Below are 18,039 nucleotides of genomic sequence, written 5' to 3'. Positions count from 1 at the left end.
AGAGACTATCAATATGTTCATTTTGATGCTGTCTACATATGTCTTTGGAAATTTAGCTGTCTAACCAATATGTCCACTTACTAAAGATAAGATGCTAAGTATCACACCTGTTATCTCTCAAAAGGCATACAGTGCCCTACACAATTTTGGCACTCCTGGTAAACATGAGCAAAACAGACTGTAAAAACATTCTTTATTGCTTATCATTTTAATATTTCATTCAAAATATTAACAAACAACAAATATTATTTGAGGTACAGATTGAAAAAAAAAATCTTATTAGGAAATCTGTGTGTCCCACAATTGTTAGCACCTGCCTTTGAACCTTGAAGATTGGAGGGGGGTGAGATGAAAAGCAGTGTTATACTCTAAATAGGATTATACATACATACACACACACACACACACATATATATATATATACATATATATATATATATATATATATATATGTATATATGTATATACATATGTATCTATATACACACAATAGAACCCATATTTTATTTACAATAGAACATAGAACACATATCAGATGTTAAAAGTGAGACATTTTACCATTTAATGAAAAATATTAACTAATAAATTAAATAATATTAATATTAACTAATTAGAACATGATGGCAACAACGCATCTCAAAAAAGTTGAGGCAGCGGCAACAAAAGGCTGGAAAAACTCATGTGACTGGGTATAAAAAGAGCATTCACCAATCTGTGAAAAACTGCATCTAAAAATTGTGGAACAATTTCAGAAAAATGTTCTTCATCGTAAAATTGCGAAGACTTTGAATATCCCACCATCTACAGTACCTTATCAAAAGATTCAGAGAATCTGGAGAAATCCCTGTATGCAAGGGACAAGGCTGACGGTCAATATTGGGTGCTCATAATCTACGGGCTCTCAGGTGGCACTGCATTAAAAACAGGCATGAATGTGTACTGGTAATCACTGCATGGGCTTAGACACACTTCCAGAAATCATTGTCTGTGAACACAGTTCATGCAATCCACAAATGCAAGTTAAATCTGTGTCATGCAAAGGAGAAGCCTTATGTCAACATGATCCAGAAATGTCGCCGTCTTCTCTGGGCCAAAGCTCACTTAAAATGGAGACAAAATTGAAAACTGTTCTGTGGTCAGATGAATCAAAATTTTTAATTCTTTTTGGAAACCACAGACGCCCTGTCCTGCAGACACAAGAGGAGAGGAACTGTCCAGCTTGTTATCAGTGTACAGTTCAAAAGCCTGCATTATGCAAAGAAAAAGCCATATGTCAACACGATCCAAAAATGCTGCAGTCTTCTCTGGGCCAAAGCTCATTTAAAATGGACACAAAATGTAATACTGCTCTGTGGTCAGATGAATCAAATTTTTTAATTCTTTTTGGAAACCACAGACGCCCTGTCCAGTGGATACAAGAGGAGAGGGACTGTCCAGCTTGTTATCAGTGCACAGTTCAAAGCCTGCATCTCTGAAGGTATGGGGTAGCATTAGTGCCTATGGCGTGGGCAGCTTACACATCTAGAAAGGCACAATCAGTATATAGAGGTTTTAGAACAAAATATGCTCCCATCCAGACAAAATATTTCAGCAAGACAATGCTAAACCACATACTGCATCCATCATAACAGCATGGCTTTGTGGAAGAAGAGTCCAGGTGCTGAACTGGCCTGTCTGCAATCCAGACCTTTCACCATAAGAAAACATTTGGCGCATCATAAAATTAAAAATCTGGGATCAGGACTGTTGAGCAGCTAGAATCCTACATCAGATAAGAATAGGGCAACATTCCTCTCCCAAAACTCCAGCAACTGGTCTTCTCACGTTTAGAGACTGTTGTTAAAAGAAGCTGGGATGCTACACAATGGTGAGTTGCATTGCAGCCATCAAGTGCTAAATGAGTTAATGTTTTTCTTTAAATAGTAAAATGTCTGATATGTGTTCTATGTTATATTGTGAATAAAATATGGATATATATATATATATATATATATATATATATATATATGTGTGTGTGTGTGTGTGTGTTTGTGTGTGTGTGTGTGTGTGTGTGTGTTTGTCTCTATGCAGCTGATTCATTAGTTGTGCTCAAATTGCAGCTCATTTCAAAGTCAAGAATTGGGCACGGATTAGTTCATATCTAATCTTTACTAATTTCCACAAACCTTTGATAAACAGTGTTGTTATGGCTGTTGTCTCTCAGAAGGATGATGATACGGTCAGTGTGCACAATACCCCCTGGGGGGTCCCATGTTGACTGGCTGGTCCGGCATTTACTAGCTGCTAACTCACTTGCCATGGCTGTACTGTTTTTAGCTTCAATGGCAACAAAATATTTGGCTTTACTATTAATTTGGAAAAGCTCTTTTCTAGGTTGTTAATGCAGTCTTCCACACATTAATTGAGATCTTCTCTGGTCTTCATTTAGTGAAATGAGTAACAATTCGCTTTAGGAAACTGGGCAGGTTTTGAGATTCACACATATGCCACAGCATATTGTAAAGTTTTTCAGAGGTATGTCAGGCATAGTTACAGTTGTTAGACTATAAGGGACCAATTGGGTGAACTGGTTTGCTAAAGCACCACCCTGAGGCGTATCAGTGTTGCAGCTCTAGTTTATTAAGGATGCCAAAGACAGATGCTCAATAATTGTGGTTGAAGCAGGCTTTACAACCACCTTTCCCTGATGTAACCATCATGGTCACACGATCATGTTTTTTCTTACCATGGGTTATATTACATTATTGCTTGCATTTCCACCTACAGCCTCAGGGGGAGCTGTAATCTATACTGACTCTTTGAGGCAGGTTCAGGAAATAAAAGGGCAGGCAAACAGGAAGTAGAAGAGAGTTGTTTGCAACACATGTACTCTCTGCTTGGGCTATTTGTCTCCTGTACTGGGAAAGTGTTTCTATGCTGGTGAGGAGACTTCATGCCACCTATCAATTCCACTGTTGGTGTAGGGATTACCATTCAACATATTCCACTGGACATTTCACCAAAACCCCAGGAACTCTCTGAACTGTATGTTTGTGGATGTGTTTTCTGTTCTTAGTTATTATTTTTGCATTTCCTTTTGACCCACTCCCATAGATCTTCCTCCATAGCACAGTACAGTGTTAGAAATAAAGGTACTGTGCAGGTACATTTTTCATTCATCAAGGTACAAACAATGTAAACGTGCCCTCATAGGTACAACAGTGGTTTTAAGGTCCAGGTGAAAAGTACATATTTGAACCTTTTCCTAACTCAATGTTTTAAAACAGAACAATAAAACAAAAAGCTTTGGAGACGAGATGGAGTGTGTGGAGTCAATACAAATTAGAAAATATAATTTCAATGCATTATGGTACAGTTATGTTCCCTGACTAAAGGTACTGAGATGTACCCTTGAGAATACCACTCCAGTGACAGTTTTGTACCTTTATTTCTGAGAGTGTAGGTGCAGGTTACCCATATTTAAAAAGTTATACCCATATAACTTTTTATGTGACCCTATTTTAAGTAGCTGGTTACATAGTGCTGGTTCACAGACTGTATAAGGATAAAAAAACATTGTACTTACACCAGCATTTGTATTAGAGCATCTAATTTTTCCATAAGAAAGCATAAGATCGTAATGGATTTATTTTCAGGGAATCCCCCCCACCCAGAATTTTGATTTTGAGACATTCAGGGGGTTCAAAAGGTTATATGTTGAAGGATAGTTTGGAGACAGACAACACTTGTTACATACCATTTATGCTAACACTTTACATTAAGGGTGACAAATTAATTGACAATTATGTGTTAATAAGTACTTAAATACACAATACTTATGTTACTGATTAAGTACTTAGTAATTACTAAGTGAGTACACTATTAACTGATAGTTTAGTTTGTCATTAACTCACAGCTTGATTACTCATCAAATGTGTACTAACTGCTGCTTATTGAACTGATAATGAACTGATAGGTGTGTTTACTCATAAATAAGTGACAGGAGAATTAACAAATACTTACGTGTTAGTGCCTTTAATTATCTGTTAATTAATATACTGATCTATCATTACATTTTCCTCCACTGTGTAGTCTTATATGTAACTCAGTCCTTGGTCTTTACTGGATATTTTCCTTCACCTTCACATATTCAGCTGCTTCTCTATCCTCAGAGCTGATTTTACCTTTTCACAATTAATTACTTGTTACTTCATGTTACTTGACCATCAGTTATGTGCAAGTATGAAAGACTTAACAGGCTAAAAGTTAATTAAGAACGTACATGTATTTTCCACTTAAGAGGACACAAAAAACAAGCAGAGAGAAATTAAGACTAGACTAACTAGTCAAGTGTTAATCCTGAGTTCATAGTATAATTAGAAAGGAGAATAATCACTTTACTTTTAAGGGCACAAAGTGGCAATTATTTGTAACATTAGCACTGTACACTGTACACTGATTATCAATTACTAATTACTAAGTACTTAATCAGTAACTACTGCTTAATGACCAATTAATCTATATATAAATATTGATTATTTAATTACTTATTAGCACTTGCTTATCAATTAATTTGTGACCCTTAATGTAAAGTGTTACCTCATTTATAAACAATAACTCAGCTGAAAGGTAAATCTCTAGTAGTAGAACTGGAGGCAATGTTGCAAAATAATTAATTCAGCTGATCATTTTTAATATCTACAGCATTCAGGGTAATTTTTAATTGATCAAAATATTATAAGGCAAAATAATTTCACGTCATTTTATATTCACTGAATTAAACAAAACTACATGAACCAAGCCTCATAAACAATCACCATCAAAAAGACATTTTCAACTTTAAAGGATGTCTTTAGCGTTCATTTATATATAAAAATACAATGTTAAACTTTTCAAAAGAGATGATACTTTTGGAGCCTGTCAGCTACATAATTTTAAGGGTTATTTTAGGATCACTGAATTTGTGAAAGACCTAGTGTAATTCCCACTTCCCTACTAACTTTTCACCATAAATTACAATGCACTAAGTCAATACCGGCTGACCATGGTGCTTATTTATCTGCCATGTCATTCATTTTTATGTCATTCCACCACCAGCAAGACTGTCTAAACATAACAGTTTATGATGACTCATGTAAACATTTGCTAGAAGCCAATGGAATACCCTTCATGTGATGAAAAAGATAACTTGTTATTGATCGGTAGGTTAGGACTGAGGTCATTGAAATTGAGTGTATCTATCGTGGCCTAGTGCATATTAGACATGCACTATCAATTTGAAATTAAACGAGTTGATTGTTTCACAAATAATAAGAGAGAAGAACACGTGGAGGTGGTGTAATCAAAGCCCAAGGGAGGCAGCCTGTCTTTACTACATATGCATTCAGGCTGTAAATTACTTACTAATGTAAGCCAAATATAAAGACATACATAAAAAAGGGCTAGAGATATCTAGCTAAAGAATACTAATTAAACATCTGGTTTCTTTTCTGTATGAACCAATCATCTATAAATAAGATTCAAAGCATTTATGTAGTCAAAAGATTATTTCAACAGACCAATTTTCCACCATATCTACATAGTATAATTTCAGGAGACATCAGGTATCATCGTTTATACAGTTTTGTTTATTATCCTTACTGCCTATGAGTAAATGATGAGTAAACAATGAGTAAATAACTTACCCAAGGAATTTTGTTATCAGTAATTTATTTAAAGGAACTAGAAAAGGTTGGGATTAGCCTGTCTAAAATAGAAATCAGAGAGCTATTTGCTTGGAACCTTTACATTTACAAAGCAAATGATGAAAGCAAAAAGCAACCAAACAAATGAACAAAAAACCCACAGCAATTTGTGATTTTAAAATACGTTAAAACACAAACAAGATAGTTCTCAGAGACAGTAAAGGGTATCATTTTTCTTTCCTATTGCACTATCTCTAGTGTAATTTTAGGACAACTACTAATACTTCTATAGCTTATAGAAGTTATATATGGTAGGATACATAGGTTATGGTTGATTTAGGATTGGATTATGGTTTACTGGACTGTGGGCTTTAAGATATTTAAGCCCAATAGCATAATCCACAATACAGGAATCAAAGTTCTCATGGTGAAGGTTGCTTCTTTTAGATACTTTCATGTAAATGCCAGTCCGGTCAACTTACCACTGCTTTGAGCATGCAATAAAAAGTAGGAGAGCATGTCTAGCAAAACACATCAGAAACAAACCATCTGCATAAGTAGGCTAATTTAGGTGAAGAACCCCCTCTAGTATTTTTATTTTACTGTTATTTCTCTACATTTTTGTCATGGATTATTAAAATGGAATTAATATGACACATTAATAGAGGCCTTTAAAATGTAATATTGTTAGTGTTGTACTTTGACCAATATAAATGTATATTTTAATACAAAGACTAAAAATAATTTGATATGATTGATACATTCTGTAAAAACCTAAATGACAAAAACTAACAGGGCCCCTTTTAAGAGATTTTTTTGTACTAAATAAATACACATTTTAAAAATTGTGTGTTGTTCCAGTTTATGCCCCATAACTGTGTGTAGGTTTATGCATTATCCTCCAGTACTTGTTAAATTCATTTGGGTTAGCCAATGCATTCAAGGTATTTCTTTTGGAAATTATATCTTATGAAGCTTGATGCTTTCAAAAAATGCAAGTGACCAATCTATAATCATGATTCAATTCAATGAAATCAATTTCATGTTTTATTCTAAGCAAGTAATGCTGTGGAATTATTCATTAGACAAGAAGAAGTCTCACTGAGTTCAAAAGTTTTAAATTAAATAAAACATAACTTAGTATTTTTTCAGTGTCCACAATTCAGTTTGTCAACAAAGAAAAGTGATTCAGCTGCAGAAAGAGCTGCTTGAATGCACATGCCATATCGTCTGACCATCTGTTAACATCTGACGACTGATGAGATACTTCTTCTGAGTATCATGTATACTCATTGATGATTGTTCATTGGATTTCAAATGTAAAACATCATTCTGCAATAATGACACCAGACAGGGAAAATTTGGACCTACTTAATTTCACAACATGTAACATAGCATAGCAGTAACAAATGCAGTTATTCTTATATCCCTTGACTCTCTATCATTTGAAGGTATTTTATTATTAGTATTATTATTTTAGTTCTTTAATTATTTAATTATTTTTTATTTAATCAACTGTAATTCGTTGAGACATCTGATAACAGATTCTTAAGACTGGACAATGCAACTTTTAAGAAAGACTTAACGTGTCTCCCTTTTATATTTGGTCCTAGAGTGCTATCCGTTAAGAAGTTGTTCATTACAATTTTACTTATCTTCTGAGAAAACAGAACAAAACAAAAGAATAAATGGCAGTAGCCTCACTCAAGATAGCAATACTTACAATTCAGAAACAGGCATTGATAATTTGATAATAATTTTCCCTCAAGGTTACAAAGGCTGTGATAGGTATGTGTAAATGGGAAGAGGTTTTAAAAGGCCCACATATTGCCTTAGGCTCCATGCCACAGCTTTTCCTTTTTGCAGATATGTTATGGCACTTGTTCACAAAAATTAAATAAATAAATCAAAAACACAAGTGATCAATGCATCTATGTAGGTATAAATACATTCACTGTGCTAATACTGGCACTAAGTATCAGCACTAAAAAAGGGCCATCTACATGTGGTAGAGAATCCCATTCAAATGAGTTTTGAGTTTAATGAGCTAATCTTTGCCTTTACTGCGTATCTAACAGTCAAGTGTACCACAAGGTCTATTACAGTAGCAGAATGTGAAGAAACTGAGCTTTTGCGTTGTGCAATTTTCAGTTGACAGACAGAAGTGGGGGAACTAGACTGGCTCTCCTTACTCCAGCTTTGACAGTTGAATACAGTCAATGCCATAAAAAAGAAACACTCAAATAACAAATGTCTGTAGCTATTAGATTAATCACATGAAACACATGAAAATGAGCAGTGGCCCATCACCTAGTAATATCTGATGGAACTTCTGATGGAATGTTTTCAGGTTAGGATATTCTACAATTTACTAAATTATTTTGAAGTTCAGTCTTTTTTTTTTTGCATTAATATCCTGATAATCACTGTTAGCATTTTTTATTGTGACAGCTTCATCATCGCCATTTTTGGTGTACAACCTTTACAATTTCAACAAACATTTGCACATGATCTGTTACCTGTTGGTAATTGTACTTGGCTGACTCCTACTGTCTGTGCAAATTGTTGAGTGTGGTTCAATCTGTAATCAATATTTGAGCTCAGGATGATATGCAGACTGGCTTGCCATTCTTATCATACTGATAAACAAGCATTTTGATGCAGTGAGAATTGGCTGGTGAGATCCAGGGGCTGCTGGTGATGGAGTAGTTGTGCGTGGCATAGAAGGGTGGTGGCTGCTTCTTGCAGTGGAAAAAGGACTTGAGAACTGTGGCAGCCATGGCTCGAAAGCGCTTGCTGATGAAGCAGTACAAGAAGAAGTTTACTCCCGTGTTAAGCAGCGCTAACATGTTGGCCACATCAGTGACCAAGTGGAGCAGACGGGCAGAGTCAGGCTTAGCAGGTTGTGCAGTGTACAGGTGATATAGGACCATGATGGTCCTTGGCGCCCACAGCACGGCAAATACAGAGGTGATGACAAGCAGGATGGCAGTTGTCTTGCCAGTGGAGTAGCCTCGGAGACGAAAGCAGCTACGCCTGCAGCGGAGCTTCCGCACAATCACTGCATTGAGTGAGAAGAAGACAGAGCATGGAAGCAAGTATACAGTAGCGCAGTGTGCCCACACCAGCACGTGTTGCCCTACACTGCTGCTGCTCCCTCCACTTGCCCCTGGAAGCCCATGCCACAGTTCGGGCCACCAGTAATATGGGGTGCTAGATAGCAGGCACCCAGTGTATACAGCCAAGATGACTCTGCGGGTGCGTGCTGGGTAAGAGATGGTGTGGTAGCGCAGAGGGTGACAAACAGCAATGTAACGATCCACTGTCAGGGGCACAGTGATCCAGATGGAGGTGTGCATGGAGGAGAACTCTAGTACCTGCACTGTCTTGTTAAGGGAGAATGGCAAAGGGGTTCCGAGGATGAAATCCTCCAGTAGGAAGTCGACAAAAACAATAAGAAGGAGGACAAGGATGTCAGCCACGGCCAGAGCCAGGAGATAGTTGTAGGATGACTTTTGGCGGCGCAGCACCAGCTGAGACAGGATTATCACAGTCAGGATGTTTGCTGTGGGCAGTGAAAATAAAAGAAAAAAAGGTAGAGAACAAGGTAAAAACAAGCAGGGTCATGTGAGAGTGATAAATGGGAGTAAGTACATTTAAATTTTTAACTCAAATATGTGTTCTAATTACATAACCTGTATGAGAAATATGCTCTTAAGGCCTGACACAAAATGCATTAGAAGTCATAAACGGTGGGCAATATATTACTGCTATCAAGATGAATTACATTAAAATGTGCTTTTCTGAGTTATATATATTTTAACTCTTAACGTACATTCCTTAAATTTTAACAAACACATCTTACATAGTGCAGCTTTAAAAGAATAATTCATGAACTGAATATGTTCATAACCTCACACAGCACACTGAATACTCACAACCACACCACATGTTTACTTTATGACTTACATTCCCCTCTCCAGCTGTGCTTCTTGGTGGCACCCACCCCGTCTCTGTCCCACTTATTATGTCTAATAAATGTGAATACCCAACAGCGTCTGAGGAAAATGACACTGCACCAGCAGAAACTGTGCAATTGTCTGAACCTCAGTCAGAGTGGCGCTGAAAAAAACAGCCCAAGAATGAAGCCCTCTTTTTGTCTTCTAAAACATGCATGGTCAAAAGGCTATATGCACAGGGGACAGAACAAACACAGTGCCCCCTCACTGTGATAAAGTGAGCATGGACAAAAAAGGGTCTGGCCTTATATAAGCCTGTTGCTGTCAAAGAGGGTGATTTTGCTCCCAGCTGTTCTGATTACTAATAGAAAAATACATACAACTTCTGCTTAATGCAAAAAGAGCTCTTTGCTGCTTCACAAGGTATTCCATTTAACTTATTTCAACAGAAGGTGGCTGGTGGAAAAAAAAAAATCAGTGAATCGTAGAATGAATCGTAGACCAAGTGTTGTGATCCACCCAGTACCCACAACACTTCAAACTAGTGTCTTTTCCTTTACGACTTTATCATCAAAACAAATTAATAAATAATAATCCAAGTAAGTCATACAGTGGGGTTCAAAGAACATATGAGATTTTGGGTTGTGTGACTCTTCATTGTCAAGGAAGGTTCAGACTAGGAAGTCCAGTGGCCCCAAAATATGCACAAAATACAAAATATGTATAGTATACAAGCACTGAACAGCAATGCCATGAAACATTAACACATTAGCATGTGTCCATGTTTGTATAAAACATGGATTTTACTTTTACTGTGACGTCCCTTTCTTCACTGTTAAGCCAATTAGGTTGGTAATACATGTGGAATTAGATTAAATATGGCAGACTGGAGTCTGGAGCATTACACTTCACAGCCACAGCACATCAGCTGATTAGAAATTACAAAGCAGTCTCCAGATAAGGGCTCATTGTGTGAGTCACACACGCACAAATGCACAGACGGAGCCATTCAATTACACTTAACATAACAAACATAAAATACATAATAATAATAATAATAATAATAATAATAATAATAACAATAAGAAGAAGAATAATCTTTAATTATATAACACAGCTCAAAGTGCTTTACAGACAAGTGATAAGGCCTAACAGTAATACAAGAAATTATAAGTACTAATTTAAATTAATTTACATTAACGTTAAGTTTGAGCAGTTAGCAGCAAACAGTTTTGCAGTTATTAGCATTAGCGATAGTGATTTCCTTTAACAATGGCAGAGGTCATAGCAACTAGGTGCAGGTACAGGTCTTTCTACTGCCTCACCAACACAACACACATAATAGGTGGCCCTAAGTGCAGTTTGTGTGATTAGCCACAGCTTTAGGAAACTGAACGTTAATTTGTTACAGAATGGAAAATATCTTAGTTTGCATTATTTTGTTTGGTCACTGACCATTGTCTTTCTTACAATAATAGGCAGTTAGGTAGCAGTTAGGTAGCCCCTTCATGTCTTGCCTTTTTCTAGGCTCTTTCTCCTGATGTGCTATTTGCACCTTAGGCTGCAAGGCTCTCAGGCTGTTCAAAGTAAATTCCACCTCCCAGTTCAACTCACAAAATCATCACTTATACTATTGGCTTACTCTATACATTTTAAAAGTTACTCAAAGAAACCATGTCAAACCCACTATATGAGTGTGGCCCTTCTACTGTGTTGGTTCAATAAAGATTCTATAATTTATTTGTGTTTATTTTATTAAAAGTCACTACTAATACTATGATAACACCTATGAAGCTTTACCAAATGTTTCCGTAGTGACTGACAAATTTCCTAATTTTGAGCATAGCTTAAAAATTCCAGCCAGTACATGACTAGCAAACACTGTTTCTTTAAAACACAAAATTGGTACTTAAATACTTAATTGCAGAAAATATGTTTTTTTGATAGTAACAATTTTAAGGTTACACACTGATTTTCAGACACATTTACTTATCCAATTTCAGACAAATTGGATCTTACTGCTCATCCAGAGGAACTGGGATGCAGTCTCACATCCTGTTCTAAAATGCTGGGGTTGCAGCTAAAATAAGCTCTGCACATGGGTTATTTTTTTATTTCAAAATTAAACTCATGTTAAATCTATATCTTCCAACTGTTCTTTAAAAAGATAAATTTAAAAACAACATTGAAATAAAAAGTGCAAAAAATTATTTTGTTAAGTTTAGGGGTTAGGGTTTGGGACAGCAACCTTTGGGATTAAAGGTTTAAATAGATCATAACATAATCCTTATAAATATCTAAGATATGAATATTTAATTGCTTTTTAAAATATTTTTTACTGTGGGACTGCAGTTTTAATTAAATTGGAACCATGGGTAGAAAATTGGACTGATAGTCTAAGAACCTTGCCAACAGCTTCTTTGGGATGGCACTGCTGTTGCCACTCAATTTTCTAGAAGCGCTGATGCTTTTCCAGGCCCCACCACCCTAAGACATGCCACTACACTGGTATATAGCTAGAAAGCACTGGTTTAATGAGATGTTAAACTAAAACAATTTTGGTGTCTATCAGCGGCTATTTCATATCACTTTAATAAAAAAAATGTTATGCACCCTTTAAATATTTAAGTTATTCTTTTTTAGCACATGCAATACAGGAAGCCTAACTAGAGTGCAGTTCACATGAAATACTAACACCGAAGTGATTAAAAGAATTACAAGAAATGCTTGGTTTATGCATGGCAGGTTTGTCGAATCTTAACCGCAGAGGGCCAAAGACTGAAACTGACTGATTAAACAGGTGGAGTCAGGTGTGCTGTTCTTGTTTGGAATGAAAACCTGCACCTACACTGGCCTTTTTGGATAAGATTGGACAATTCTGATGTATGGTGGGTGCCCATCGTTTGCAATTGGACGCCCACTGAACTTTGAGCAAGCTGTGATAGAATTGTCCAAGCCGACTAATTCAAAATCTCAGGGAACATTTGTGAAGTTACTGTCAGACGTGAGATAGATGTCACTGCAGCTGAAGTAGTCGTGCAACAAAAGCTAATATTACATGCCTCTGTCTACGTGAGCACTCAAGTCCAGTTATGTTATCACATTAAAATACAACCAATATACTTTGTTTTGGTGTAAGAGTTCTCCATTTTATTTTTGTTTTTTTTTGATGAAAGCCTTATAATATAATTGACAGATGGCTATGTTGAATTCTGACACTATTTTATCTGACATACTGAGTCACTCGCTGTAAATGTCTCTCTATTTCTCTCTTTCTCTCCCTCTCTCTCCCTCTCTCTCTCTCTCTCACACACACACACACACACACACATACCGCACGCACCTCATATGAACGGTGAGCCTTGGTGGAGGACACCAGATCGATGACCTAAAAGGAAAATCAATCGGACCATGTCTTCATTAAGTAGCGTGTGACACTTGGCAGTGCTGGGCTGAAGAAAGGGGCATTAATGTGGATCTGTGGCCTTCTATCAGAGGCAGTTGCGGAAAACTCTTGATAACACCCCCATCTAACCTTTATTTCACCACATGAATATGCATCACTTAAAATGGACAACAAATTTTTTGGAACAGATTTAACTTAATTTTAGTGCATTACTAGGCAATATATGTATTCAATACACATATTATGTGAAATTTAGTCACATCCAAATCGTGGCTGGATAGTTCTCACCTCTCACAAAACTACCACTAATATGAGAAGAGGAACCTTATTTTATTGTTAGAAGTAGACTGTTTAGGTTACTCAAGCAGGGCATTTATCTAACTTGCCTTCTACAAGCAACTAGCTCTTTATGCAGCTCCTTTTTCTGTTGTCATCCTCTTCCTTTATACCCACGCTCCAACATCATATGGCTAATTGACTAATTAAAAAAAAGGCGATTCATTTTATATTGACTGCTCCCCTTAACTTCCTGCCCTGAATTCCTTTTACTCTCTGCTCCCTTGTTTCTGTCACTTTACTTCACTGTCAAGTTAAACCTAAAAATGAACATTCTTTCATAATTGTCTAATAATTCTATTTACATATGATATTGGTTAGTCTGATTCAACAGCAGGTTAAGACACTACTTTCTATTTTCTCAATATCAGAAAAACAGAAATCGTAATGGTGGAGGGTAATCAAGTAACTGGTCATCTAAGCACATTCAGACTGACGAGTTTCAGACTGTTATGTGTAGTGTGGGTCTTCTATGCCATAGGTTAAGTTGAACAGTGATTTTTTCCACACAAGAGGCTGAGGACTATTTGTCAGCACAGCCTCAAAGGTAGTTCCAATCAGGGTCAGATGGCCATACATGATTAAGATATGCATGCACAAGAATCCAATAGAATCCAATCCAATAGATACAAGAATCCAATAGAAATTACATCAGACTTATTATATGTATTTCTCAGTCCTATTACCAATGATCTTTAAATGCACTGACAATCTGCAACACTTCTTTACTGGTAGCCACTTGTTACAAGGTCATCTTAAGAAATCTGAAACAGTTTTTGCTGGCTTGTGAATCACAGCAAACATGCGCACACACACACACACACACACACACACACACACACACACACACACACACACACACAAACCACAAATCTTTATTTGCAGAAGCAATCATACACAGTAATGCAAACGGTTCCTATAGGGATTCTTACCAGGCAGGCCAAGGCAGAGCAAGGTGCTGTAGTAGATGACTGGAAGAGGTCCAAGAGGGCAGCCCTGGGGGCTGTTCGGCTGCAGCTGCTCTGGGCTCCAGGCACTGGTGTTAAGGGAAAGCACCGTGAAGATGTGGCTGTGCTCCATGGCCTCAGCACCTTCCTTTAGAGCTCTCAGCAGCCACGAGGAGATGCAGAACACACCACAGCCGGGATGCAGGACACAAGGAGGAAGGGTTCTGCCCTTGGGTGGCAGTCGACATGAGTGTACGTGAGGAAAGACAAAAACGAGGGACAGACTGTGTGTGTGTGTTTTTGTGAGAGAGGGAGAGACTGAGACACAGGCACAGATGATGGTGGTGATATGTTAGTGTGTGGCAGGGAGGGAGAGGGATAGAGGGAGAGGGAGAGGGAAATGGAGAGGGAGGGAGCGAGAATGTATACCTCAAGTGAGGTTGAGAGGGTATGTGAGGAAAAGCAAATGTAAAGGGGGAAAAACAAAGGGAATGGATGTATATTAGCCAGTGAAAATGACAATGAGTATGAGAGAGAGAGAGAGAGAAAGAGAGAGAGAGAGAGAGAGAGAGAGAGAGAGAGAGAGAGAGAGAGAGAACAAGCAGGGGTGTTTCTGCAACGTGAAGTGAAACAGTAACAGAGTTAGCAATAACAAAGGGTGACCTATCTATCATCATTTCATAAATGATGATAAATGTTAGCACTCAGCACAATCAACAAATTATTAAGGCTACTATAACTATCAAGCTATCAAATGTGCAAGCTTATTGATAGGAATCCCAAGACATTAGAGACTAAAACAATAAAGGATAGTAATTACCTCTCAATATTATCTCTCAAAATAACATCATATTCTTTGACAGTTCTCTGAGTGCTTGTATGTGGCCACATGTCTGTTGGCACTATGTTTTAGTTGAAAGAGAAGTCAAATAAATATTACACAGTGTATATTAGACAGTTAAATCTGTCATTATTTTTTGACATTTATCTGTACATCTCGTTTCCCATCAGGACACAGCTTAATCACCACCAAACTAGCAGTGGTATACACCAAAAATACTGAAATTATATTATATGTGATTATATATGAACTAGAGAACAAGTGATGTTTGTCATTATTTAGATTTTTAACTTCAGCATTTCCTGCTAGTGAGTAAATGAGCATAAGGTCAAAGAGAGAATGATTTGAGAAAATATAACTCATTGACTTGCACAGATTACTGAAAATGAGCAAGAGTGACCGATCTGTTCTCATGTTCTCACAGTGTCCTGAGGCTATGGAGAACTCAAACACACACTTACACCCAATCTGATCCTAGACTACCTTTTGTAAATATGAGCAAGCTAGTTGTGCATAAAAAAACAGCGTTTGCTGAAGAAACCTTCACCTTAGAAGTAGCTTTTATTTATCTGACTGGCGTTATGCTAATGGTAACTTCCACTTCAACCTCTACGGGTTTGGAAATATAATCGGTTCTTAGATGCGTTGTGATATATTTCGAATCAATTAAAAAAAATGATTCATCAGTCATAATCATAATCTGATTTTTATATAGGATCTGTGTTCCCCCTACTGTAAAACTAGTGCACTCAGAGATATTAAACAGTAGATAGTTTGCAGCAGCCAGGGTTTAAGAAGGAAAGAAAATGCAGGTTCTCACTAACACACTCATGCAGTCACAAAGTGGTCATAAATTGCATGTAAAGGCCTAAAACCACAATAAACATGACCCTATATAGGAACATAGCTTTGTTTAAAAACCTGCTTAGGAGATGTCCTTGGTTATTAGGCTAATTCAGTACCATTCAGAATGGGGCTTTAAGTATAAATGTTTACTGAAAGATTGACTGTACAGCTGCAGCATGCAAAGTAAAAAAATATGCTGGGGGTTTCTTAGAGTGCGATATACCATCTCAGCATTCTCTTTTCAGTTTAAGTGTGCTTATGGTTTAAATAAGTCGTACAGTTATGAAAATACAATGCTTCATGGCTTCTCACAGACATTTATAGATGTATTCCAGGGCAACTCTCCTATGATGATGAGTGAAACCTTATTTTTTTTATTTTTGACTTTGGCTTTAACTCATTCATTTACAAGATCACATATTGCAGTCTGAAGTTTCTCCAGCAGCAGGCACTAAAAGCACACAAGTCAATTCACAAGTCAATTAATGCTGTTTTGTTTTGTTGAAAGGCGTATCACAAGAGGCAAAAAAAAATGGGTAATAAACCAGACAGGCACTTAGCTGTATATATTGATAGTTAAGACTGCAAATTGTATTTTCAGTCAGTGTGTCTGTCTTAACCCCTGAAGTAGTTTCACTTACTTCACATTTGAGTTCACATCTAAGTTTTTATTTTTTTGTGTGTGTGTGCATGTGTGTGTGTGTTTCAAGCACACGTGAATGTTCAAGAAAATCTGAGAATTAGAGAACAGCCAAGTTTGATGTTAAAATTCTCACTAGGCACATTTGCACAAGCGAAACTCTTGAAATGTTGAAAACTTAAAAAGACGCTCATGTGTGCCAATATCCAAGACACTACATGCATGTGTAATGTGCACATGTGGCAAGATGGTAATGAGGTGAGGGTGGTATAAAGACAGAGAGACCCATACAGAGGACCAGTATTTAAAACCAGTTGAGAGAAACCGTGGGATCCTGTTCTTTGCCTGCTCTATCTATTAACCAACAGCAGAGTGACAGGCTATATTAATAATGCAATGCAGGCATTAATGGCAGCTTGTTTATTTAATGACACTGGTAAATCAGCTATTTGATTTGTAGAGAGAAAGAGGTGAAAGAGTTCACATGTGCCTGCCTCCTCCCTCTGCTGTCTCTGATGTCTTCTTAAAGACATTAGACAGACAGGCATGAGATGAAAAGATTAAATCTAACCCATTAAATAAAACAAGACTGGAGGGCATGAAATGGAATAGAGATGAGACATAACCAGCTCAGTCTTTATGACAAAAGGTTTCTCACCTTCTCATCTATGCTATATCCCAGCAGTGTCTATGCTATTAGTGAGCTTCTAAATAAACAAGTCAAGACTTGTTACATTTCATGTCACTTATCACTGGACAACAGAGACATGTTAAAACATGTCTAAATCACTGTGTGACAAAGTCAAATTATGCACTCTCTGGTGCATGTTCTAGGTGTCCGTCACATGCCTTTCATTACACATATGTTATATATCATGGGCAAAACACCTAAATGATCATGTGCAATAACTAGAGACATGAAACTGGGTTAATGAGTTTCTTGCTTTCCAAATGATTTTGTTGCTTACTGGAGAAGTGCATTTATTTTCCATATAGTAGAGCACAGCCAAACACTAGGGGCTTAAACTACTGGCCCACTGGCTACATCCAGCCTAACATGACCCATGACCTAACAGGCTGTAACGTTTTGTGAATGGTCAGCCTACTCCTGAATAAATCCTGTCTCTGGACTTACCTGTCAGGAGAAGGAGAGTCATGGATTAAATCCACAATGCGAGCATGAAATACTGGTGAGATTAAGAATGAAATGGACAATGATGACAGCCTGAGTGCATGACCCTATCTATAGCAAACAGTCAGTTCTAATAAAAAGTGAGACAGTTTTTGCAGGGTTTATCTGGCTAAAAGCTTTATTAGCCAGATAGTACTAGGGGTGGGGGAAAAATCGATTCTTAAATGCATCGCGATGCAGACGTGGACGATTCTGAATCTATTCACAAA

At 37.1% G+C, this 18,039-nt stretch overlaps 1 protein-coding gene across 2 annotated transcripts; it reads right to left on the bottom strand.

Annotated features, from left to right (window-relative positions):
- Positions 1 to 8,263: 8,263 nt before the first annotated feature.
- gpr139 (G protein-coupled receptor 139) lies at positions 8,264 to 14,453 on the bottom strand. 2 transcript variants are annotated; one of them, XM_036590192.1, is made up of 3 exons: positions 14,297 to 14,450; positions 11,306 to 11,308; positions 8,264 to 9,228 (listed from the first exon to the last, which is right to left on the bottom strand). In XM_036590192.1, the coding sequence occupies exons 1-3, from the start codon at positions 14,442 to 14,444 to the stop codon at positions 8,264 to 8,266; spliced, it is 1,116 nt and encodes a 371-aa protein (XP_036446085.1). In that variant the 5' UTR covers positions 14,445 to 14,450. The 2 variants fall into 2 exon arrangements, with proteins under 2 accessions (XP_036446085.1, XP_036446084.1); XM_036590191.1 differs by lacking the exon at positions 11,306 to 11,308 and having other exon boundaries at positions 14,297 to 14,453.
- Positions 14,454 to 18,039: the final 3,586 nt, after the last annotated feature.

Source organism: Colossoma macropomum, unplaced genomic scaffold (assembly GCF_904425465.1).
Source record: "Colossoma macropomum unplaced genomic scaffold, Colossoma_macropomum, whole genome shotgun sequence".
NCBI lineage: Eukaryota > Metazoa > Chordata > Actinopteri > Characiformes > Serrasalmidae > Colossoma > Colossoma macropomum.
Note: the sequence above shows the minus strand (reverse complement) of the source record. Positions and strands in the feature narration are given on the sequence as shown.